Source organism: Musca autumnalis, unplaced genomic scaffold (assembly GCF_047663935.1).
Source record: "Musca autumnalis isolate F117 unplaced genomic scaffold, ASM4766393v1 scaffold_1, whole genome shotgun sequence".
In the NCBI taxonomy this organism is placed as follows: Eukaryota; Metazoa; Arthropoda; class Insecta; order Diptera; family Muscidae; genus Musca; species Musca autumnalis.
In genome coordinates this window covers 316,082,154-316,109,149 of record NW_027411644.1, presented here as the reverse complement: position 1 = coordinate 316,109,149, position 26,996 = coordinate 316,082,154, and the positions used below count along the sequence as shown (strand labels likewise).

General features: G+C 39.2%; 1 protein-coding gene across 3 annotated transcripts in view; it reads right to left on the bottom strand.

Moving 5' to 3' along the window:
* Ser (protein serrate) overlaps positions 1–26,996 on the bottom strand; it is a 164,452-nt gene that overhangs the window by 79,655 nt on the left and 57,801 nt on the right. For all 3 annotated transcript variants that reach the window (XM_073962343.1, XM_073962344.1, XM_073962342.1), the window contains exons 6-9: positions 26,434–26,749; positions 12,974–13,107; positions 12,558–12,733; positions 5,096–5,474 (exon numbers count right to left, since the gene is read on the bottom strand). In XM_073962343.1, coding sequence (XP_073818444.1) covers positions 5,096–5,474; positions 12,558–12,733; positions 12,974–13,107; positions 26,434–26,749 — 1,005 coding nt within the window. The remainder of the gene's footprint in view (positions 1–5,095; positions 5,475–12,557; positions 12,734–12,973; positions 13,108–26,433; positions 26,750–26,996) is intronic.

The following is a 26,996-nucleotide window of genomic DNA, read 5'->3' as shown; positions in this document are numbered from 1 at the left end:
ACTTCATTCTGGCTCCTGAAGCTCCCGAGTTTCTCTCGCTCACGTTTTTCCTGATCTTTCTTTACTTCTCATATCTTTTCTAGTCGCTTTGTATTGCTAATGATTCCAGGGTTGGACAATATGTCGCAGTCTTCTCTTCAGTAGCCTTTTGACACTCCTAATGGTACCATCAGGCTTTAAGTCAACGAGGATATACACACTTTTATGTAATGAACATGTGCTCCATAGACATATTGATTTTAAACCCCAAGTTTGTTTGGGCGAAATTAGTTTCAGACAATTTGGAGTCGATTTTGCCATGTGCTTCCGTATGTATGAAACGCACGATAACTCGAGAACTGATTAACCGATTTGGTCATAACATTGCCATTCGTATTTTTTTTCCAAACTTAGATTATGTTCGAATATGGACCCCATCGGAATCTGATTTGGCCGAAGCCTTTCAAATCTTTTAATTTCTTTCTTTTTTTAGAAGGCTTTTATATTAAACAGAACGTCTTGTTCCATAAGCCGAACTAAGAATAGATTTCCAAACGCACCGATCTTTTGCTTTACTTCTCCAATTTTGGATGCCATGTTTTGTGATATCTTCGTCAACTTGGTCTTTCCATCGGAGTTTTGGCCTTCCCTTGGGGCGTATACCGTCGAGTGGCTCGTATTCAAATGCCTTTTTGGCGGGGGCATCTTTATCCATCCTGCTGACATGGCCAAGCCAACGCAATCGTTGTAGTTCGATACGTTTTACTATATCGATGTCGGTCGGCTGGTATAGCTCGAGGTTCATACGACGTCGGTATTCACCGTCAACGCATATTGGTCCATAAATCTTTCGAAGATTTTTTCTCTCAAATACACCAAGTTCTGCCTCATCTTCTTTCGCAAGTACCATTGCTTCAGATCCATACATAAGTACGGGTAGTTTCAGTTTTGTTTGACGCTAGGTGGTTTTACTTATAAACTGTTTACTTAGACCAAAGTAGCATCTGTTGGCCAATATTATTCTCCTTTTGATTTCAAAACTGACGTTGTCCGAGGTAAATAAAGTTATATACTACCTCAAAATTGTAGTTCTGAACATCAACAGTTTTCCGAGTCTACTGGACATCTTGCGCGTTAATACCATACACTTTGTCTTATGGCCAATGAACGGAAAGAAACAAAACGATTCCCGCACCAATCACACAACGCCACAAACTTTTCAGCTTCTCTGAATCGTTTCATTCTCACAACCAAAACAAAAACACAAACTTTTCAACGTAAAAAGATGGAAACCGTACGATTGGTGAAATGTAACTTCGGCTATGCTTTGCCAAGTTGTTTCATTCACCACCGAAACGACAAGTATTTTTGGGAAACGTTTGCCGTGCGTTATGGTCAATGACACACTCAGACACACACACACACACATGTGATTGCTTAACAACCCTATAAGTTAGCATCAGCATACCACAGTGAATTTTATCAACCACCAAACGTTTTTGATTTATTCACATGTGTTAAGTACTATTTAGTTTTCTATCTGTTGTTGTGGAGTTGAGTACTTTTCGCTTTTCGTTTTGCTCGTACTCACGAATGTAAACAAAACGAAACTAAACAGCGAGCTCGGCCAACGAGGGTTATGTTTCGTTTTGTATTGTTCCTATGGAAAATACGAAACGAAACGATTGGAAATTTTATTTAAAGTATTTTTACGTACTCTGCTTATGGCCGTTGACTGCCACACCCATGTTTGGCACTCTTTTTCAATTTTCGCAAAGGTGGCTGTTACGGATCGAGTTGATCAACCTATTATATCAATATCGTCTGTGTAGGCCAGTAACATTATATCCTTATTGTATTTAGTGCTATTTTTATCTCTATCGGTATAAACACGATAGGCTGTCACCTAGACTGAAACCTCGTTTTGTTTCAAAAGGTTCCTACTTTAACAGCTGATTTTGTATTAGCCAATGTCATCCTGCATAATCTTATAAGTTTTGCAGAGGTACAAAACTCAGACATGGCTTGAAATACCTTTGATCGAATTGGGCTAGTCGACGAACAGGTGGTATGTGTCGATCTGTCTTTCGTATTCTTCTCTAGTATTTGGCGCAGTGTGAACATTTGTTCAATTGTCGATTTACCAGGTGTAAAACCACATTGGTATGACCCGATTATGTTATTGACCATGGGTTTTAAACGTTCATACAGTACATTCGACGGCACTTTGTATGCGATTGGGAGCAGACTTATGCCTCTGTATTTGTACACACGGTCTTGTCTCCTTTCTTGTGTACGGGACATAGGAGGCTGAGGTTCCAATCGTTGGGTATGTTCTCTTTCTGCCAAATTTCTGTAATTAACTGATGCATACTCCTTATCAGCATTTTGCCACCGGTCTTGAACAGTTCGGCGGGGAGCCCATCAGCTCCTGCTGCTTTATTGTTTTTCAGCCGATTAATTGCTGTCATGTACTCGCTTTGGCTAGGTGGAAGACATTCAACGTCGTCGTTTGCGATTGGGTTTGGTGTATCTTCATCGCCGCCCATATTCGATATTAAGAGCTTCATGAAATGCTCCTTCCAGATCCTCAGTACGCTATATGTATCATTTACCAGATTCCCTTCATGATCTTTGCAGGAGAATGTGCCTGCACCATACCCTTCAGTCTGGTGTTTTACTCTCTGGTAAAATTTTCGGACTCACGCTCACGTTTTTCTTGATCTTTGTTTTTTCTTCTGAAAATACGCTTCTCCTCTTTCCTCTTCTCCCGATATTTTTCTTCGTGTTGCTACTGAATGCAGGTTTGCTCTGTTTGTCGCGTTACGGCACTCCAGATCGTACCATAGATTTTTAGTTTGAAGTGAGTGGGCTATTCTTTGCCACTGCGCTTCTACATTATCGGGACAAGGAGTGCTGTTTTCCAGCATGTGAGTCAGTTTAGCGGAATAGGTTTGTGCTATCTGTTGTGTTTGCAGCTTCTCGACATCCAGCTTCCGTCCTGTGTTAGATCGCACTTTTGCTGCAACATTAAGGCGAGTGTGTACCTTTGCTGCTACAAGGAAATGGTCCACATCGATGTTCGCTCCTCGAATCGATCAGAAATCTAACACACTGGACGAGTATATTCCGTCTATCACAACATGATCAATCTGGTTTCTTGTTTTCCCATCTGGGGATATCAACGTGGCCTTGTGTATGTCGAGGTGTTGTCGCTGCAAAATCGATCAGACTCATACCGTTGTCGGATGTTACCTCATGAAGACTGAACTTTCCAATCGTGGTACCAAAGATATTTTCTCGCCCAATTTTAGCATTAAAATCTCCTATAACAAACCTAATGTCATGGCCAGGGCAGCGGTCTGTTCATCTTTCTCTTCGATCGGGGCATGGGCGCAGATGAGACTGATGTTAAAAAACTTTGCTTTTATACGGATTGTGGCAATTCTCTCATCAACCGGAGTGAAGCTGGAGACATTGGTCCAATCTATACACATCGTAATATTTCTCTCTTATCGGTCCATTCCTGCGAGTACCTCCCACACAAGATTTAAAAATGTTCATCAATCAATTTGATTTGATTGAGATAAATTTCAAACTTTATTGCGGTAAGTTCTCGCAGTTATTTTTACAACAATAATGTATTGCCAAAAATAAACCATGCTGGGTTTGCCTATTTTATGCCACAGGTATATCTCTGTCGAAAAAGCCGACTGATAGATTTTTATTTGTTGGTAGTTTCTAGGACCTAATTTTTACACGGTGATTAGACTTTCGCCATCTGCTGTATTTGTGTAAGACAGCGTATTTGTTGTAATATTGTGACCAGTTTTAACCTTAGCTGCTACAGGGAAATGGTCCGCATCGATGTTCGCTCTTCAAATTGATCGGACATCGAGCACACTGCAATACATCTGGACATCGACGTACCCTTGTGTTTGTCGAAGTGTTGGAACTTGCTGCTATGTTTTTGCCGCTGCAAAATCGATCAGAGCGTTGAAAACAGAACTTGCCTACCGTGGGATCAAATATATTTCCCCTTCTAATGTTAGCGTTAAGATCACCTGGAACAATCTTAATCTTTGAGAGCTATAGGTGTTCGTAGAATATGTATATGCTTGGTCTACCCATCTTATCATCGGGAGTGGGCTTAGATAAGACTGATATTAAAGAACTTTGCTTTTATAAGGTTTGTGGTAATTCTCTCATCCAACGGTGTGAGCCTTGGGATGTTTAAGAGTCCGGAAATTCCAGGTGCACCATCGCATATATATGTATATGCAGACCATTATAATGGTCCTTATAACGTTGGTAGGGGTCACCAACTTTAAAGGAGTGGATTACCAACCCAACACCTAAACCCTACTTTTAATAGTTATTATGAAAGGAACGTGTTTAGCGGGGCATGTTACATCGCTACCCTTAACGGGTGTTAAAGGCAGTCTGGTAATAACTCAAAAGATATTCTTAAAAACCTTTCTTTTCTTTGCTCTGATAATTTTTTTATCTGTCAAATGTTAATATCAATGTCTTAATAAATGTTGTTTACAAACGATAAATTTTGCCATTAAGTCTACCATGAAAATGCTGCAATTACCAATAAAATTTATTGTGAAAAAAGAAATGCTTTAATTCAAAACAAATGCTTTAATTTCAAATTAAACTCGTTTTAATGGAGATTTGAAGCTGTTATGGTTATAAAAATAGTTTTTAATGGAATTATGAATACAATTTTCATTTCCAACAGCCATCATTTGAAAGTTTAATAGGTTTTTCCAAATCATATGTTGTTATTTGTTTTTCATTTCTATTGCGAGTTTCTTTCCAGCATTTACAATTTCCTATTACAGAGTGTTCCAAAAAATCAATGTAATATTTTTTTTTCAATTTCAAACACTTGTTTTGTTAGTGCATTTAAGAGTATACTACAAATAAATATAAAGATTAACACACAGCATAACACGCAAATGCTTTACTTCGTAAGCACACACATACTCAGTCTCAAAAAAAATGAAATGATTGCACGAAAATTGACTTGAAGAGACCAGGAAAGGGGAGGGGGAAAGAAAAGGAAAACAAATGTAAAATAATATCAAAGTAAATCAAATCCACTTACTTATTTCACATGTTGGACCAGTCCAACCGGGTACACAATCGCAAGTGAATTCTGAAACTGGTGGAATTTGTTGATGCTGCTGCTGTTGCTGCTGATGATGCGACGGATGGCTGTAACCATTATGATAGTTGGATTCGTTCGTTGTTGTTAGCATAGCTGATGTTCCATTGCCATAGCTATTCAATATTGATGACAACAATGCTGCTGATGATAATTGTGATCCTGAATTTAATCCTAGCAACGGCAAATTGCGTCTATTAACTGGTTTCCCCATTGCTGAACTCAAGTCACGCATAACTCTATACGATGAGGATGAAGATGATGCGACCGATGATGGCATTGCAGTACTGTTTCGCATTGTTGCTGATGATGATGATTCCTGTAACAAAAAACAAAACCAAACGAAAAAATGACTTAAATTGAAGAGATCACAAATTGTCCGAAAGGAAATAAAAATAAACGTTCAATTCGCTAAAGCTTAACGTTTATCATACATTTACTTATTACAAATTGGGTTTTTATGTTTTTTTTTTGTGTGTCTTTCTTTCTTCTTTTGCGTAGCACACATAGTTAAATGTGAGCAAGAGAACTAATATACATGCTAATCTTAGGCATTTATGGAGAGTGGAGAGAGAAGCCGCCATAGTTTATATCGGCTAATGGACTAATCAGTAATAAGCTGGCAAAACCCATTAGTTATCTGCTTTTTTAGGGGGGAAATTTCTTTGGTGGGATTTTTTAGGTGATTCAGTCACGATTTGGGAATATTTTAAGAATAAGTTTTAAAATAATATTTTAGTTAGAACAATAAAAATATTCTGCATAATTTTGTGATAAAAGAAATAATATGTTCTAATCATTTTTACGGACGTATCCGGCCTTCTCTTAAACTAAACTTTTTGCCACGAAGGGTTACGGGGAGACTTCCCCCAGTTCTCTGTGGGGTTATCATATATAAAATATGAGACTTTCCTGCAGTTCAACAACACCTTTTCCACAAGGTCATATACAGCTATAATCCAGGCCAAATATAAGCCCGTTTTTGGAAGATTTGGAGATCATAACCAAGATCTCTTAGCATGGCATGTAGCCTATCATTACGTTTTGAACGTTCAAGGGGGACGCAGAAAGGGTCTTGTAGGAAGGGTCTATAGAAGAACCCTTTCTTGTAGAAAGGTCTATAGAAGAACCCTTTCTTGTAGAAAGGTCTATAGAAGAACCCTTTCTTGTAGAAAGGTCTATAGAAGAACCCTTTCTTGCAGAAAGGGATTATAGAAGCACCCTTTCTTGTAGAAGGGGTCTATAAAAGCACCCTTTCTTGTAGAAGGGGCCTATAAAAGCACCCTTTCCTTCAGAAAGGGACTATAGAAGCACCCTTTCCTTCAGAAAGGGTCTATAAAAGCACCCTTTCTTGTAGAAGGGGTCTATAAAAGCACCCTTTCTTGTAGAAGGGGTCTATAAAAGCACCCTTTCTTGTAGAAGGGGTCTATAAAAGCACCCTTTCTTGTAGAAGGGGTCTATAAAAGCACCCTTTCTTGTAGAAGGGGTCTATAAAAGCACCCTTTCTTGTAGAAGGGGTCTATAAAAGCACCCTTTCTTGTAGCAGGGGTCTATAAAAGCACCCTTTCTTGTAGCAGGGGTCTATAAAAGCACCCTTTCATGTAGATGGGGTCTATAAAAGCACCCTTTCATGTAGAAGGGGTCTATAGAAGCACCCTTCCTTGTAGAAGGGGTATATAGAAGCACCCTTTCCTTCAGAAAGGGACTATAGAAGCTCCCTTTCCTTCAGAAAGGGACTATAGAAGCACCCTTTCCTTCAGAAAGGGACTATAGAAGCATCCTTTCCTTCAGAAAGGGACTATAGAAGCAACCTTTCCTTCGGAAAGGGACTATAGAAGCACCCTTTCCTTCAGAAAGGGACTATAGAAGCACCCTTTCTTGTAGAAGGGGTCTATAAAAGCACCCTTTCTTGTAGAAGGGGTCCATAAAAGCACCCTTTCTTGTAGAAGGGGTCTATAAAAGCACCCTTTTTTGTAGAAGGGTCTATAAAAGCACCCTTTCTTGTAGAAGGGGTCTATAAAATCACCCTTTCTTGTAGAAGGGTCTATAAAAGCACCCTTTCTTGTAGAAGGGGTCTATAAAATCACCCTTTCTTGTAGAAGGGTCTATAAAAGCACCCTTTTTTGTAGAAGGGGTCTATAAAACCACCCTTTCTTGTTGAAGGGGACTATAGAAGCACCCTTTCCTTCAGAGAGGGACTATAGAAGCACCCTTTCCTTCAGAGAGGGACTATAGAAGCACCCTTTCCTTCAGAGAGGGACTATAAAAGCACCCTTTCCTTCAGAGAGGGACTATAAAAGCACCATTTCTTTAAGAAAGGGACTATAGAAGCACCCTTTCCTTCAGAAAGGGACTATAGAAGCACCCTTTCCTTCAGAGAGGGACTATAGAAGCACCCTTTCCTTCAGAGAGGGACTATAAAAGCACCCTTTCCTTCAGAGAGGGACTATAAAAGCACCCTTTCTTTCAGAAAGGGACTATAGAAGCACCCTTTCTTTCAGAAAGGGACTATAGAAGCACCCTTTCCTTCAGAAAGGGACTATAGAAGCACCCTTTCTTGTAGAAGGAGTCTATAAAAGCACCCTTTCTTGTAGAAGGGGTCTATAAAAGCACCCTTTTTTGTAGAAGGGGTCTATAAAAGCACCCTTTCTTGTAGAAGGGGTCTATAAAAGCACCCTTTCTTGTAGAAGGGGTCTATAAAAGCACCCTTTCTTGTAGAAGGGGTCTATAAAAGCACCCTTTCTTGTAGAAGGGGACTATAGAAGCACCCTATAAAAGCACCCTTTCTTGTAGAAGGGGTCTATAAAAGCAACCTTTCTTGTAGAAGGGGTCTATAAAAGCACCCTTTCTTGTAGAAGGGGTCTATAAAAGCAACCTTTCTTGTAGAAGGGGTCTATAAAAGCACCCTTTCTTGTAGCAGGGGTCTATAAAAGCACCCTTTCATGTAGAAGGGGTCTATAAAAGCACCCTTTCATGTAGAAGGGGTCTATAGAAGCACCCTTCCTTGTAGAAGGGGTATATAGAAGCACCCTTTCCTTCAGAAAGGGACTATAGAAGCTCCCTTTCCTTCAGAAAGGGACTATAGAAGCACCCTTTCCTTCAGAAAGGGACTATAGAAGCATCCTTTCCTTCAGAAAGGGACTATAGAAGCAACCTTTCCTTTGGAAAGGGACTATAGAAGCACCCTTTCCTTCAGAAAGGGACTATAGAAGCACCCTTTCTTGTAGAAGGGGTCTATAAAAGCACCCTTTCTTGTAGAAGGGGTCCATAAAAGCACCCTTTCTTGTAGAAGGGGTCTATAAAAGCACCCTTTTTTGTAGAAGGGTCTATAAAAGCACCCTTTCTTGTAGAAGGGGTCTATAAAATCACCCTTTCTTGTAGAAGGGTCTATAAAAGCACCCTTTTTTGTAGAAGGGGTCTATAAAACCACCCTTTCTTGTAGAAGGGGACTATATAAGCACCCTTTCCTTCAGAGAGGGACTATAGAAGCACCCTTTCCTTCAGAGAGGGACTATAGAAGCACCCTTTCCTTCAGAGAGGGACTATAGAAGCACCCTTTCCTTCAGAGAGGGACTATAAAAGCACCCTTTCCTTCAGAGAGGGACTATAAAAGCACCATTTCTTTAAGAAAGGGACTATAGAAGCACCCTTTCCTTCAGAAAGGGACTATAGAAGCACCCTTTCCTTCAGAGAGGGACTATAGAAGCACCCTTTCCTTCAGAGAGGGACTATAAAAGCACCCTTTCCTTCAGAGAGGGACTATAAAAGCACCCTTTCTTGTAGAAGGGGTCTATAAAAGCACCTTTTTTTGTAGAAGGGGTCTATAAAAGCACCCTTTCTTGTAGAAGGGGTCTATAAAAGCACCCTTTCTTGTAGAAGGGGTCTATAAAAGCACCCTTTCTTGTAGAAGGGGTCTATAAAAGCACCCTTTCTTGTAGAAGGGGTCTATAAAAGCACCCTTTCTTGTAGAAGGAGTCTATAAAAGCACCCTTTCTTGTAGAAGGGGTCTATAAAAGCACCCTTTCTTGTAGAAGGGGACTATAGAAGCACCCTTTCCTTCAGAGAGGGACTATAAAAGCACCCTTTCTTTCAGAAAGGGACTATAGAAGCACCCTTTCTTTCAGAAAGGGACTATAGAAGCACCCTTTCCTTCAGAAAGGGACTATAGAAGCACCCTTTCCTTCAGAGAGGGACTATAGAAGCACCCTTTCCTTCAGAGAGGGACTATAAAAGCACCCTTTCTTTCAGAAAGGGTCTATAAAAGCACCCTTTCTTGTAGAAGGGGTCTATAAAAGCACCCTTTCTTGTAGAAGGGGTCTATAAAAGCACCCTTTCTTGTAGAAGGGGTCTATAAAAGCACCATTTCTTGTAGAAGGGGTCTATAAAAGCACCCTTTCTTGTAGAAGGGGTCTATAAAAGCATCCTTTCTTGTAGAAGGGGTCTATAAAAGCACCCTTTCTTGTAGAAGGGGTCTATAAAAGCAACCTTTCTTGTAGAAGGGGTCTATAAAAGCACCCTTTCTTGTAGAAGGGGTCTATAAAAGCACCATTTCTTGTAGAAGGGGTCTATAAAAGCACCCTTTCTTGTAGAAGGGGTCTATAAAAGCATCCTTTCTTGTAGAAGGGGTCTATAAAAGCACCCTTTCTTGTAGAAGGGGTCTATAAAAGCAACCTTTCTTGTAGAAGGGGTCTATAAAAGCACCCTTTCTTGTAGCAGGGGTCTATAAAAGCACCCTTTCATGTAGAAGGGGTCTATAAAAGCACCCTTTCATGTAGAAGGGGTCTATAGAAGCACCCTTCCTTGTAGAAGGGGTATATAGAAGCACCCTTTCCTTCAGAAAGGGACTATAGAAGCTCCCTTTCCTTCAGAGAGGGACTATAAAAGCACTTTTTCCTTCAGAGAGGGACTATAAAAGCACCCTTTCTTTCAGAAAGGGACTATAGAAGCACACTTTCCTTCAGAAAGGGGATATAGGAGCACTCTGTCCTTCAGAATGGGACTATGGAAGCACCATTTCCTTCAGAAAGGGGATATAGAAGCACTTTTACCTTCAGAAAGGGACTTTAGAGGCACCCTTTCCTTAAGAGAAGGAATCAAGAGGCACCTTTTTCTTCAGAAAGGGACTTTAGAGGCACCTTTTTCTTCAGAAAGGGACTTTAGAGGCACCCTTTCCTTAAGAGAAGGAATCAAGAAGCACCTTTTCCTTCAGAAAGGGACTATAGAAGCATCCTTTCCTTCAGAAAGGGACTATAGAAGCACCCTTTCCTTCAGAAAGGGACTATAGAAGCACCCTTTCCTTCATAAAGTGACTATAAAAGCGCCCTTTCCTTAAGAGAAGGAATCAAGAAGCACCCTTTCCTTAAGAGAAGGAATCAAGAAGCACCCTTTCCTTAAGAGAAGTAATCAAGAAGCACCCTTTCCTTAAGAGAAGGAATCAAGAAGCACCCTTTCCTTAAGAGAAGGAATCAAGAAGCACCCTTTCCTTAAGAGAAGGAATCAAGAAGCACCCTTTCCTTAAGAGAAGGAATCAAGAAGCACCCTTTCCTTCAAACAGGGACTATAGAAGCACCCTTTCCTTAAGAAAGGGAATATGAAAGCACCCTTTAATTAAGAAAGGGGCTATGGAAGCACATTTTCCTTCAGAAAGGGACTATAGAAACACCCTTACTTGAAGAAAGGGTCTATAGAAGCATCCTTTCTTGAAGAACGGGTCTATAGAAGCAGCCTTTTTGGAGAAAAGGTATATTGAAGCACCCTTTCTTTCATTCAGAAAGGGACTATAAAAACCCCTTCACTTGAATAAAAGGGTCTATAGAAGCATCCTTTCTTGCAGAAAGGGTGTATAGAAACAGCCTTTCTTGTAGAAAGGGTCTATAGAGCCACCCATTTCTTCAAAAAGGGTCTATTGACGCACCGATTCTTCCTGAAAGGGTCTTTGCAAGCACATTATTTCAGAAAAGGTCTATAGAAGCACCCTTCCCTGTAATGAGGATACTCCTACAGAATTTGTCACAGTTCCCCCGACGTCACCTGAAAACCTTTTGTTCTGTTGGGTTAGACCATGTCCCTATAAATGTCTCCATCAGTAGACCGCGCGACTTCGTCACCTCTGAATCCCGCAATTTCATTAGTCATGTGGAATGCAATTATCTTCTTTTGATGATCGGGTAGTAGAGAGGACAATCCTGGATATCATCACTACTTCAGCTTCTGGTATTCATCGAATTCCCCATGTGAGAACCAATTTCCCCGCAGAGACATGGGGACTAGGAAGTGAGCGTGATAACCTTCGTCGAACCAACTCCAGCGACCCCAGTGTCAGGTGAGCACAAGCGGAAAAAGTGGCAGTCTACATCGTGCCCGAAGTCTGGAAAATGGGCAGGGTGGTCTCGAGCAAAGGCTTTTGAGGCTTTGCACTTCCCCAGGATCAGACATTGTATACAATTGCCGATCATCAGAATGGGTTCCGTAAGCAGCACATCAGTCATAGCACACCATAGTCGTATTAGTCGAGGATTCAACCAGAACAAGCCGTACGATAAGACAGCGTTGGTGGCGCTCGACTAATCAAAAGCCTTTGATGCTGGTTAGCACTCCACACTGTTTAAGGACATCGAGCAGACCACCATTTGGATGCTAGTCATATGTGAAATATAGGAACACGAAGACGAGTGTAACAGAAAGTTCCCTAGGTGAACTGATATCTCCGAAACTAGTTAACCTCTACCTTTCATATAGTCACTCGCAAATTGACTTCCCTTAAGATCAGCTTAACTAGTCGGGGTTGAAATTTGACCGCAGCTAGTCAATATTCATATCTAATAGGAATTTCACGTCCTGTGCCTGTGTCCTGTGCTTCTCTCGAAGGCCAAGAAACTTATGCAATATAAAATATCTGATGCATTAAATCATAATAAACATTAGTTACACTCCATACACTGTTTAGACCACAACAACAGCAACAGAGGAAATTAATGTAAATTGAATTAAATTCCATAACAAATTGATTAACAAATTATTATCCAAAACAAAATAACGATTATTCGAGCAAACCACAAACAATTCAAAGATCGAAAACAACATCAATAACCAACCTAGAAGTTATGAGAGGAATTCTCTATCACGTATTTTCCATAACCTATGACATTCTAGATTCTTTAATGTCTGCTATGGGGGGTTTGTCTAAAACAAAATCAACGATAACAAAGATATTTTCGTTTCTTTGTGTAATCTCATCTTCTCTGTTGCAGCTTAAACTTATTTTCATAAACAGAATAATGTATCACGGCATGCCATGATATAAATATTCCGAAATTTAGACAGTTTATGGTACTAGCCAAACAACCAAGGTTACTTCATGTATTCATATGTAAGTTGTCTGTGTGTGCGTGTCTTTACTTACCTTTATCGAACATGTACCACCATTTTTACATGGTTGTGTTGCACATGGATGCTCTATGATTTCACAACGTTCACCGGATAAACCCTCGGCGCATGTGCAACGAAAGCGATCAGGTGCTGTATTCTCACAAGTGCCGCCATGTTTACAGGGTTCATGTGTGCCGCAGTAATTTAAATCTAGTCAACAAAAAAAGGGAAGGGAAATTAAAAAGAAATCCATATGCATGAAATAAATAGTAAATGTGAATCATAATTTCAGTGTGTGGTGAAATATTAAACTTAAATCAGCCAATGTTGCATTTGTAGTTTGTTGTATTCAAAATATGTATATGTACGGAATTTCGATTGCAATTCCAATTTATGTTCACATGATATTTGTGTTTAACTCCATAATTTAAGTGCAATTTAATGACTCACCTTGATCACACAGAATGCCCCCCCAATTTGTATCACATTTACATTTCCAAGCTTCGCCATAACAAGAACCATGTTTACAGCCGGGATAGACAACACATTCATTGCAGAGTGGGCCTTGCCAACCAGGTCGACAACTAAAAATAAACACAAAATGTTAGAAAATATAAGATTACAGACATTTTATAAAACAAGTAAAAAAGTATCAGTCGACTTTGCCGACAGAGATATACCCTCAGCCTGTGTATATTGAAACAATTTTTTCCCAAAATACGTATGTATTGAGGGGTTTTAAAAATTTTTGGTGGTTTGAACAGACAAAAATGTTGATTAGGATTAAAGATCAAAAGTTTTGCGGAGGAGATACTAAAAGGAATGGATCGACATTGACCGTTATGTATGTGGATCTCCAGCCACAACATATGGTGCCATAGGGGGTTTTTACACTTATCGGGCTGTTTGCTCAAGAAGTATGGACTTGCCCCTAAAAAACTTTTACCATCGTAAATGAGGCAGCGAATGCAAGTTGCTTCAAAAAAAATCAAAGTGATTCAATATCAGGTCTTAAAGTGAACTTATCCGAAAATTTTGTGTGGGAGGTACCGGATGGAGTGGACAAATATAGTCCATATTTGAACCTGATCTATATCTAGTAGATATATTAGGATGTGTAAAGTATAGACCAATTCGGCCACTCCCTTCAAGAGTTACCGTACGAACAATTTTTCCGAACATTTTTGAACTTTTGTGGGGAAGGTACCTGAAGGAGTGGACGGATATGGCTTATCTTCAAACTTAAACTATGTTTGGACAAAATATTACTAAGGCCATATTTTGGACCGAATCTTCAGATCCGTTCGAGAGTTATCTTGCGCTCTAACCACCTCACACGGTGTCATAGGGGTTTTTTTTTGCAACTTTCATGCTATTTTCTCAGGAAGTATGGACTTGCCCTTGATGGAACTTGTACCGTCGTATGAAGGGCAGTGAATACAAGTTGCTAAAACAAAAATCAAAGCGGTTCGACAGATGGCCCTAAACTGAACTTTTCCGAAATTTTGTGTGGGAGGTACCCGAAGGAGTGGACCTATTAAGACCATATTGGAACCTCATATTACTCTGGTAGAAAGTTTACGCTATACAAAGTATAGACCAAATCGGTCACTCCCTTCAAGAGTTATCGTGCGCACAAACTTTCCGAACATTTTCGAACTTTTGTGGGGGAGGTATCGGAAGGAGGGGACCGATGTAGCTCATCTTCGAACTTAAACTAAGTTTGGGCAAAATATTACGAAAGCCAACATTTGAACCGAATCGGTTCATCCGTTCGAGAGTTATCGTGCGCTCCAGCCAGCAGGACAGACAGACAGACGGACAGACAGACGGACGGACATGGCTAGATCGACTCCAAATTGTCTGAAACACATTTCGTCCAAACATACTTGGGGTCTAAAACCATTATTTCGATGAGGCACATTTTCATCGTATCAAAGTGTATATACCCTCCTTAGCCTAAAGGCTGAGGGTATAAAAATGATGGTATGTAAATGTCTCAGGGATATATTATATCGCATGATATTGGACCTAAGTAGTCACATAAAGTGTGTAAGGAAGATCAGAGGGCGTTTGAAACAAACATCATAGACTAGGACCGATCCTGAGTCCGAACCCTATACAAAACAAGGGCAGTGGAAATCCCCACTAAAGAGGATGTCAACAAGATGGTGGACGAAGTGAGAATGAGATCGTTGCAAAGCTCACAACAGAATGAAGCTGCCGCCAGGCACTAAACGGCGGAAGTTATGGAAGTACTAGGCGCGGTTGAACTAAACATAGCAGGTTTCTCTCTCAGTTTCCTCAGAAGCGGCAAAGAGGATAAGATCTCCCAAAGAGCAGAACACTTTGAAACCAACAAAGACGAAAAATAGCTCCCCATCTTCAAATGGCCCGGGTAAATCTTGTCAAGAGAAGACTATCTTTTGAATCCTTTGGCAGATACAACGGCAACAGGTGAGTGTATGGTATGCTACATAAGGATTATCAGAAACCATTGAGGCAATGGTTAACGACAAACTCTTTGACAACATCCTATAAGGGCGAGAGTTAATAGCTATCATCTGCAGAGAGTTTAAGGCTTACCTATTATTGTAGTACTTGAGCCCGCATACTGTCGCTATGGAGAAGATAGTGAGCAGTATTGTAACACCTTGGGAAGGTCGCAAATTAAAGTTGGTGAAGAAGGATTAAATTCAAATGCAAATTGAACTGATGAACCATCTAAGACGGGGGGTTCTGATGGAATCTCCATGGTAATGCTGCAACAACTTTCTGAGCTGTGATTTCAGTATCTCACCAAAGTTCTCAACCTGTCGCTAGCTGTCAACATCGCATCCGAAGTATGGAAAGTGGACAAGGTGGTCTCGTAGCAAAGACTTTTGAGGCTTTACTCTTGTCCAGAGTAAGAAATTGTTATCCTCTTGCCGACCATCATCATGGGTTCCGTATGCAGCACACCACTACAAAAGTGCTGTACGCCATGTCCACATATATTAGTCGAGGACTTTACCAGAAAAAGCCGTGCGATAGGACAATGTCTTGGCGCTCGACTTGTCAAAAGCCTTTGATGCTGTCAAGCACTCTCTCCTCCGACCAAGGTTTACATTTTCTATAATTAATTGTGTATGTGGAATTCAGATACAAGAAGTCGAAGCCCCGTAGGAACATTTCCCCATGTTTGGGGTTTGTTCACTCGGAAATTTACTTCCCGCTGAGGATCAGCTTAGTGACCATCTCCCTTTAATTGTTTTCATAGAATGCATCACCTTTAAACGCTGCACTTTCATCAATTATAGGAAAATAATGGCCTATTTTCACAGAGAACTGATCCACCCTTTTGATGGTCGGGAAGCAGAAAGGGCGCACTGATGTAATCGCTCGATGGGCACCTAGCTCTCTGGTCGAATAGCCGAAGGGAGGTCATATTTCTCAGCAGAGACGTCGGGATTAGCAATAAGCTTCGTTGAGCCAAAACCAGTGATCCCAGAGTCAGGGAGTTGATACTGGAAGTTAACAGGTTGGTCGGTGAGCACAAGCGGAACAAGTGAAACAAGACCATCTGAAGCAATATTTGAGCCGGAATAAGTGAACTGTGGGCACTCTCGGACCCTAAGAAGACGGAAGGTATGACCTCAGTCACGTTTGGTGACGTTACGCTGACTGATCCAAAGAGATTCCCAACTTATTTTAATCAACAACTTGTCGAGCACCTCGGGAGTGACATGGTGAAGAGAAGGAAGAAGATGTAGATAATCTGAAGAGTTGCATCATTGGGGTCGGAATAGGCGAATTGTGGAAAACGGCCCTTGCGAACAATGGGAAAAATGAAGAAATGACTAATGATCGCAAACAAACAAAACGATTATCGTACCAATCACACGAAGTCAAAAATTTGTCAGTTTCTCTGAATCGTTTGCCTCTCAAAACAAAACAAAACCACAAACTTTTTAATGCAAAAATACGAAAACCGTACGTTTACTGAAATGTACTTCGGCTATGCTTTGCCGAGTTGTTTCATTCACCACCGAAACAAAAAGAGTTTTTGGCAAACACTTCCTGTGCGAAATGATCAATGCCACACTCAGGCACACACACATTTGATTGCTTAACAACCCTGTCAGCTAACATCAACATACTTGGAACATACTACTGTTGATGTTTTTCAACTACCAAACTAATCATTCAATGAATCGTTCGTATGTTTTGAACTTTTTCGTCTTCTATCTGTTGTTGTGGAATTGAAAACTTTTCGCTATTCGCATTGTTCGTACTCACGAATGTAGACAAAACGAAACAAAACAGCGAGTTCGGTCAATGTGGGTTATGTTTCGTTTTGTATTGTTCCTATGGAAAATACGAAACGATTGCAAATGTTTCATAAATTATTTTTACGTACCCTGGATATGACCTTTAGTCACATTTGGCAAATTGCGCTAACTGATCCGAAGTGGTGCGCAAGTTATTTTAAACGACAATTTGTCGAGCACTCCAGGAGTGACAGGGATGAACCGGGAGTTGATTATCGCACCAAAGTTATCCACCTATCATCCCGATGTTTGGAAAATGACAGTGTGGCACCGCATTCGAAGCAAGGATGGTAGCAAAGGTAAATCGTACAAACCGATTTCGCTTTTATTGCCCATACCAAAGACCCTTGAGGTTTTACTCCTGTCAAGCGTCGAAAATAGCTATGCATTTGCCGAAAATCGTAAAAAGCGCTCCTCGCCATATCCACGCGTATTAGTTGAGGTATCAATCAAACAAGTCGTGCGATAGGACAGTGTCAGTGGCGTTCTACTTATCAAATGATTTTGATACGGTCCCTCCGGTAAAGTTTCAAACCTTGGCTAATCAATTACGCTGTGACACAAAATGGAACACAAAGTCTGGAGGCTGGAAAATTCGCAAAAGGACATTTCGCCAGGAACTTTTCGCTTTTCCCCCTGTATTGCCTGAGAAAATAGCTTTATATCTCTGTTTGGCGTTATTGTAGCTTCGTTTTGAGATATCATGTCGATCGATTGGCGCATCTTTTTGTGGAACATTTCATTCTTCTAACTCAATTCCTTTCATGTCATTTGGTCCTTTATTTTTTTGAACCGCATTAAAAGTACCACAAGATGAGACTGAAGACATGTCATTTCTAAACGAAGCTACAATATCGCCAAACAGAGATATAAAGCTATTTTCTCAGGCAATATAGGGGGAAAGGGAAAAGTTCCTCATCATCGATATCACGCAATATCTCAGGAACTTGACCTGTGGCGAAACTTTCCTTTTGGGTTCTTAATGTACTCATCAAGGGCTTTCATCTCCAAAAGGAATTTTCAAATGGGAAAATTCTTCCTGGGAAGAAGGAGATAGGATCTTAGACACGTTTGACAACCTGACTGATGCTAAGAGGCGCGCAAGTTATTTTAATCCGCAATTTGTCCAGAACCTCTAGAGTGACATATTGAGTGATCTATTCCTGCCCAGCAAAAATTTTCATTAGGAACGCTAAATCATATACTACGTTTGCCTTTGACTGAATCTTCATGATAATATTTAAACAGCTGGACGAGCTGGGAGTTGAGTATGGAAATGCAGGGTGATCCCCCTACTGAAAACAGGCAAGGACGCCAGCAAAATTTTAATCCGCAGAGGTCTCAACCAAAGCAAGTCCCGCAGAATGAAACAGGGAGTTGTCCACGGTGCGGTTATATTTGCAGGACTGTCTCCCTCCTGACGGCATTGCGATTAACGCGAATGTAGATGATTTTACGAACTTGGTGTCTGGCAATTCCCGCGCGAGGAATATTCTAATATCTGCCACTAATTCTACGGTTCCTCTAAGCGCCGAACTGAATCAGGGTCCCAATGGCTACCTGTGGTAAAAATTTCAGACTGATCCGAGAGGTGTTTCTAAACGACACCACGGTGCTTTTGAACCAAATTTAAATGAAAGGTGCTTACACCTGGGAAGTGTTTACGGATTCTGAAACAACAATGCTCATAGACAGAGCTCCGAAATACTTGCTGGAATTCTACTCGCTAGTGAAATTCGAGCGAGTTCGAGCAGGAGTACTCTTGCGAGTAGAAAAAAGAAATCGAGTATACTCCAATTTAACTCGTCACACGCGAAGCATATTTCAGACTTGCTCGTTTTTACTCGCGAGTGAAAAGTGTTTGCGAGTACCAGTACTTGAAGAGTAGGAGTTTTGCAAGAAAAAACGAGTGGGAATGAAAATGCTCGACATAGAGTACGAGTTTACACGATGTGTAAAATCGAGTGAAAAAATATTTTTTGCCGTTTGTGTGTTGTTGCGTGTATAGTAGCGAACAGGTTTTGATGTTGCTGTGGACTGTAGGTGGAAAGGGCGAGTTGTTCGGAGGATGATAGTCGGAGGAAGGTGGTCGGAGGAAGGTGGTTGGAGGTCCACAGGAAGTTGTTCCGATGTTCGGAGGAGGGTAGTCGGAGGTCCACAAGAGGTTGTTCCGAAGTTCGGAGGAGGGTGGTCGGAGGTTCGGAGGAGCGTGGGCGGAGGTTCGGAGCTGGGTGGTCGGAGGTTCAGAGGAGGGTCCAGAGGAGGTTGTTTCGAAGTTCGGAGGAGGGTGGACGGAGGTTGTTCGAAACTCCGAACTCCTTCCTCTGAACCTCCGACCACCCTCTTCCGAACTTCGGAACAACCTCCTCTGGACCTCCGACCACCCTCCTCCTAACTTCGGAACAAACCTCGTACTCTTCGAGCAAAGTCGTACTCTATTGCGAGTATTTTTCCCACTCTTATTTTTAAACCCCGGAAACCGCAAGTCCTATTGAAATGAGATTAGAGAAAATATTGTAGCTGTGAAAATTCTCCACAAGATTGACCTTTCTGATATTTTCGTAGGTTTTACCATTTGTAAAATATAGAAGTTCAAATTGGTACAATGCACTGACTGTATCGCCTCCATATAAAATAATGCGCCTTAACTAACTTTAAATAAAAACCGCTTACACCTGGGAAGTTTTTACGCAAGTCCTATCGAAATAGGGCTAAAGAAAATTTTGTAGCTGTGAAAATTCTCTACAAGATTGTCCTTTAAGGTGTTTTCGTAGGTTTTACCATGTTTGAGATATAGAATTTCAGGTCACATTTCAGTCAGTAAATTGTCAAAATGTCAACTTCTATATCTCCAAAATGGTAAAACCTAGCAAAGGGTCAATCTTGTAGAGAATTTTCACTGCTATAACACTTTCTTAAGTTGCATTTTCATAGGGCTTGCAGTTTCCCAGCAAAACCTAAAAAACTTAAAATAAAACAAGTAAGAACGGCGTTAAGTTCGGCCGGGCCGAACTTTTTATACCCTCCACCACAAGTTGTATTGAAGTAAAATGGAATACTTAGTTTCCTTACGTGTATGAAGAAGACTTTATTCTAAATTTCAGCAATTTCGGTAAACTAATGTGAGGCACCATTCTATGGGGGCTATTTCAAAACATCGATCTATACCGACAAATTTCTGACGGAAAGTTTTTAGGCTCAAAGAAGACTAAATACCAAATTTCCTATATTTCGGAAAAAGAAAGTGGCTAAAACTTAAAAAATACCGAAAATCAAGAAGTACGCTTCTATGGGGATATAGGAAGACGTGGACCTATACTGATAATACTCTTCTGGAATATTTTATAACTCTTGGAAGACGAAATAACGAATTTCAGCCATTTCGGTTGGATATTAACGTCTCAATCTTCAGTATTACGAAAATCCGGAGGTACCGTTCTATGGGCCTACACCGACGAATTTTAGTCAGAAATGGGGCAATATGAAAGCGTGGACCTGTACAGACATATTTCTGACGAACAGTTTTATATCACACTAGGGGACCCGGCGAACTTCGTCTCGCGGTCTGTTAGAATTATTACTGAAGTCGATGGCTTTGTTGTCGAGTTCAATTGCAAATATTTCTTTGTTTTGAACTATTTAGGACGATCTTTGACGCAGATGCCCATTAGACAATCGTACTTTCTATAATTGTCAGTTTATCGAAGAAAGAGGCTACTGAGAGGCAAAGTGTTTCTATTTTCCTCGAATCTCTGTCCCATAAACTGACAATTGGGCAACTGTAAATCGGGACTAAAATATATTTATTAAGCAAATAACATATTTTGCGACGCACATTTGAAACAAAGTAGTATCGTAACGCCCCCATTCGTTTCATAATCAATGGTTTTCTTCTTATCAGTACCTCCTACTGGCTGGAGTGTCTGGCTGGTGTGCACGATAACTCTCGAACGGATCAACCGAACCGAATTTTGAACTTCGAAGAACCTTGCCCAAACTTAGTTGATCCATATTGGTCCATTCCTTCGGGTACCTCCCCCACAAAAGGGCGCAATCGATTTGGTCCAAACTTTGCAAATCGGATTACTCCTTCCGGATATAGATCGGGTTTGAATATGGACCATATCAATCTACTCCTTCGTGTACCTACCACACACCATAAATGAAGTTTAGGAGCTTCTCTCAGATAGTTTTGATATTTTTTTCAGCAGTCCATACTCCTTGAGATACTGGCCTAAAAACTCCAAGAAACCTTGACGGCATCATCTAAACTGCCAAATCCTGAAGATAACTCTCGCAGGGAGTTTCTGATTGGTCCAAACTTTGCATATCGTATTATTTCACCCAGTCCAGTCCTTCGGGTACCTCCCACACAAAATTTGGGAAAAGTGGACTTTGAGGACTCGTCTCGGATCTATTTGATTTTTTTTTTTGCAGAAGGTTGTTTTCACCATTCCTATTACAACGGTACAATTATTTTCCGGAGTAAGTCCATGACACCCTGCCGGTACATGCTTAAACTGCTAGTATGAAGGATAACTCTCAAATTTTTCAAAAATTTTTTCCAAACTTGGTTTAAACTCGCTGTTTAAAATATGTGTTTGCTTATTTCTTGTTTTTGGTCAAAGGCTGAGGATACAGCTGACTGATACTTTCTTACTTGTTTCTTTCCAATTTGAATATCATACTTTTTCGATATACATACATACGTATGTATTTGACCATTAGCAATTGCGTTCCAGCTGTGCGGGAACTAAACTGATTTTCAGTGGGGGTATCAATATATACCTGGTACTGCTCAAATTTTATACGACATAAATCGGAAGTTCATCTTTCGAAGATGTTTTTACTTACGGTTCAAAAGTATACATATGTATGGTATTATGGGGCGGCTGTGCCACCGCAGATTTTCTTGAAAACTACAAATGCTACAAAAATACCGTTAAAAGGAAAATTGTGAGTTTAGCGATGATCTATCATATCCCAAAAGCTGGCATTTGTATCAAATATATGATTGAGGATGCAAGCAGTATTGTGTTTTTCAGGGTATTGCGAAAAAAGTTCATGGTAGGTATATTTTGTTACATCTGGTTTGCCTTTGGTGATATCCAAAATACATTTTATACCGTTAAAAGACAATTCCTACAGAATAGAAATCCAATTAATTTGTATAAAAAAATAATTATAAATGCCAAGATTATTCATATTATGAAACAGGTTGGGGCGCCTATGCCAGGATGGGGTGGGGTGGGTTAATGTGAGAAATTTGTCGTATTGACGTAATATTATATCTTTTGTATCGAAATTCAACATACCAACTTCAATTGAATTCTAGGATCTGTTTCTTGTCTTCAATTTTAGTATAATTTTTGATTTTTCAATAGATAAAACGTCCCTTTATTGTAAAATTTTGATATTTAAGGAAGAAGTATGGTAAATGAATATTTAGAGTCCCTTGGCGTAGGTATCCACGTCGGTGACAAAGCTGTCCCTTGGGTGAGGTGGGGCGGATTGGCCAATTTTTAGACATTTTGTAAATTCTCAAAAATTATATTTTAAAAACAAAATTATAAACATTTATATATCAAAATTTATAGCCAAGATATGCTTATATTTTTTCCAAAATTAATATTTGAAAAAAACTTTAACGGTGTTGATATTGGAACATTTTGAACAAAAACGTGGCACACCCACCCCATTATACCATATATGCCACAACCTCATTTCCAATTAAATTACCTCTGAGCTCCAGATTTTTCTAATAACCCACCAATTTTGTGGATTTTGTACTTTTTTCCCCAAAACTGTGGAAACCATTTCCAGCGTTTTCATTTTCATCTTTTTAATCGGAATCTGACCGAAGCCACTAAAAATCTTTACAAACTCTAAACTAAACTCCCTCTTTTTAACAAAGTTTTCGCTGTTAATTTTCTAAAAAGACGCTTAAAAATAAATGAAAATCGATTTGATTGTTAATAAAAAATGTCTATACAACTTTTAAAAATTGACAAAACAGAGTAGTACAATGGACCCTGACAGTTGGTGCATATACAATTTCACCAAAACCTGTAAAAAAAAGTGTCACGGTATACTCCCAACACGAAGCTACATAGAAATGTGTCAAACATTTTTTTGCAAAATTTTCGCAGATTTTCGCGATTTTTTTAGGTTTTATCCTTTTCTGCCATGAGACCATTCCGAATTGGTGCGAATTGTCAAAATCTGTTCAGCCGTTCTTGAGTTATAAGCGTAGTAACTAACATCATCCTTTTTTATATATATAGATTCCATTTCAAAAAAAATGTTAAATTTTTTTTCGCGCTACATCAAAGATTTTCGGTACATAGGTTAAGAAACAAATTCCCAGTACGAATCCGCTCGCGAGCCAGTTTTTTGTTGATGCGGATGAAAGTTATGGCGGTTTTATTTTCGTTTTAAAGAAAAATTTATTATAAAAACGCTAATTTTTTTACCGCGAGCAATTGCTACTAAAAAGTTATCTGGAAGTGGCTTGAGTTAGTAGATTGCATAATATTTGTTAAATTTTACTCAGTACTCGCGAAATGTATAATAAATTGATAAATTATTAAATGTAAGTCAACTTTTTTCAAAATAAAGGTCCATTTACCCGCTATAAAATTACGAAAAAAATTCGTATGGGAGCAAAACTTCACGGCGAATCAAATGAGACTAAAATCATACAGATTGGTATTATAGTTTCGATGTCACAGCCAAAATAAACACATATTTTGGTTAAAAAAATATTTTTTTGTTTGAAAAAATATTTTTCACATTCATTATGTAGTATAAAATTTTGGAAAAATCTATAGGAATACTTCCTTCATTTTGCTTAAATCTCCCATTAAAATATACGGATTTTGCTTTATAGACATTGATATAAAAGCTTTCCTACTGAGGAAGATAATTGGGTTGCTGAGGATATATCTCAAGGTTTCTGAAATGGAAATAGGGGTCACATAAAGCATTTTAATTTATATGCATTTTAAAATACGTGTAAATCGCGTAATTATCATAATCATTTTGTCCGCATGTGATGTTCACGTACAGCAAGACCATATCTTTTAATTTGTATATATTTTTCGAAATTTAATTTGGAGGCTTAGATGTAGCATCGGCTGCATCTTAGCACTAAAAAACCTATAAAATATCGCTAATTTGCGAAAATTGAATACGATTTTTGTCCGCATCCGATTTCAATGTCCACCATGAAAATCTACATCGATATATATCTATTTCAAGGCGATCAATCAAGAACCGTGGATGTAGCATCCCACACTATTTTTTGGGATAAAATGAATGTAGCTCCCTTATCATTGAAGTTTTCAAATCTCTGTTTCCGCTAAAACGAAGATGCTGTACTAGTTGTTTCATTGCAGTGGAAACGAACCGCAGAAAACGCGATAAAATACGCGATATTTTCAAAAACATTTTTAGGTGATTTTTCTATTTGGAATTTATCGTAACTCGCGTTTTAGTGGATGGATTTTCACGGGGAATGACTTATTAGATCCGGAACGTAAAAAACTAAAATGTGCAATCAAGTACGAGGAAATCGAATGACAATTGTAAAAATTAGGCCCGAAAAATATGTTTTTTACAAAAATGTTCGCACAAAATTTCCGTATTTGGATAAAGATTTCTATGAAGCTGTGCAGACTACATTCACAATATACGTATCAAATAACTCAGAATCGCAAGTACTACAATCCTATATATAATTTTTTGAAAAACCTGTTTGCGGAATGAAATTAGAAGAAATTTTAAAAAACACTGTAAATCTGCCTTCAAAATGTCAGAATCATTTAATGGTAGAAGCAGTTCAAATTTTGAAAAGTAATACATTAGTGAGATGACCCTTATTTAGTTTGCTTTTACTTTTACTTTGACAGGAAAATCGAGAGAAGTGTGGTTTACTCACAAATCGAGAGAAAACAAAAAAAGACATGTTGGCTTCAACCCATTTTTACCCATTTTTTAACATAAATATAGCCACAGCTTCCACGCAAATTATCTTTTAAGGCCAATATTTTTTGCCACGTCCAAAAACATTTCATTTTATCCAAATATATTTAATTTGTAAAATATACAATCACAAGTCGCGTGTTCTGAAAGGGTAAACCTTGGCTTCAGCTATGTTAAATTTTCAAAAATATTAGTGATATATAGATACTTTATAGGGTCTCTGACGAATATTTCGATGTGTTACAAACGGAATGACAAATTTAATTATACCCGCCATATGGTGGAGGGTAGAAAAACTTAAAAACGTGAACTTTGACCGCAATTTATTTAAAAAGCGCTCCGGCGATTTTTTTGTTTTTTGGTTTTTCTCATCTATAAACATTGTAGTTTCATAATCTGCAAAAACTTCCCAGGTGTAAGCACCTTCCATTTAAAGTTGGCTTAAGAGCACCGTGACACTTGTTCCTAATATTGTAAAATGGTAAATTATAACCTAATGTAAGGCGCTTTCGTACCACTTTCAGACTTGACCCGTGCTAATAATTTTGTGACAGAATTTGGACTACATACAAGGAAGAATAAACTTAATAAATGTTCTCTCGGCGTACTGAATAGAGTTGCAGAAGCTTTCCGTCGTCGCTAAAAACGTTCTTAGTAATTACATAAACTGTAAATGTCCAGATATGTGGTAAAGTTTTACCGATATTGTGTCATATTTACACTCTCATCAAAATAGGTGAAGATTTAAGCAACGCTTGCTTCAGCCGATTACGTGAATTTATATGTTTATGCAAGTGGAGTATATCCACCAATGATTTTCTTTCTTGTTTTAATCCAACATAAGAACATTCCACAATCATAGCAGACATAATCGCTGTGAGATAAGTTGAAAAAATATGTAATAAATCGTTAACAGTTAAATATGCCGGTATACATTCCATAGGAAGGAAGAAAAAAAACTAAAAAAGAATCTCCAAAAATATAACGCTTTCATAGAGATATAAAAGCTGCATGGTAACAGCCCATGCTGATGAACAGTAGATAAATAACTTATTTCTTAGGTCAAAGCTTGCCAAACTGGTGAAGATTTTTTTGTTATGGTCGCACCAAGTGCAATGTGTACAAATTGCCACAGAGACTCATAGCCTAACTGTTGTTATAGCCATTCTGACCTATTGATGGTTAACAAATATATTGCTGATGTTTAACATCTATGATCTTTGCCTAGTTATTTGTTCAGGGGGTGTTTTAATCGCAGGTTTGGACGTTTAACTAGGATGGGAAATAAGAGAAGATACGAGGGCTTAAACCGCTATGTAAAATCTAATGTTTAAGTTGAACACTGGCTTCTTCACTTATTCAAGCGGCTTTAAGGGGTTAATATTACATTTCATTTCATATTACTTTTCGCCGTTTCTAGTTCATGTTATTTCCTGACAACAATAATAAAAACATTATATTTCTTAATAACACCTATGTGCATACATATGTACGCACATAAGTGCCACTCTTAACGGAACACGGGTAATTATTACACACATGCATGAGAAATAAATGACAACTTTGTAATTTCATTTTTTGCTTTTGTTTCATTACTTTTTTCGTTTAAATACTTACTCGCATTCACCCGGTTTATCACATTTACCATGGACGGGGTCACAGCCCAGTTTGCATATCGCCTTTTCACAATTGTCACCCGTCCAACCGTTAAGGCAAATCTTTTCACCCTGCGGTCCACAATCGTAATGACCAAAGCGATCGTTACGTGATCGACAAAATGTCGTACACGTTGTGTTGTAGTAGGTAGCTGCACACTGAACTCTGACACGATAGGTAATTCGGGCATTTCGGCCGATGTGATCCAATGTTTTCCATTCGGGAGATGGTAAAATGACGCTTGAAAATGATGTTTCTTCAATTAACCTTTCGGAATCTGTTGTTGTTGTTATTGTTGGCGAAGATGATGTTTCCAGTGGAGGGTACAAGGAAAATGGGTGGCACAATTGTAGATGTTGAAGTTAGTTTTTCAAAACGTAACACCAAATGGGTGGTATAACCATCATCGTCATTGTAGTCGTTGTTGTTGTCGGTTTAGAGTTTGTTTTAGAAAATGGAAATTTTTTTGTATTGTCATGTTGATGTTGTGTGGTGTTTCCAATCGCAGGCAAACATGTTGAAGT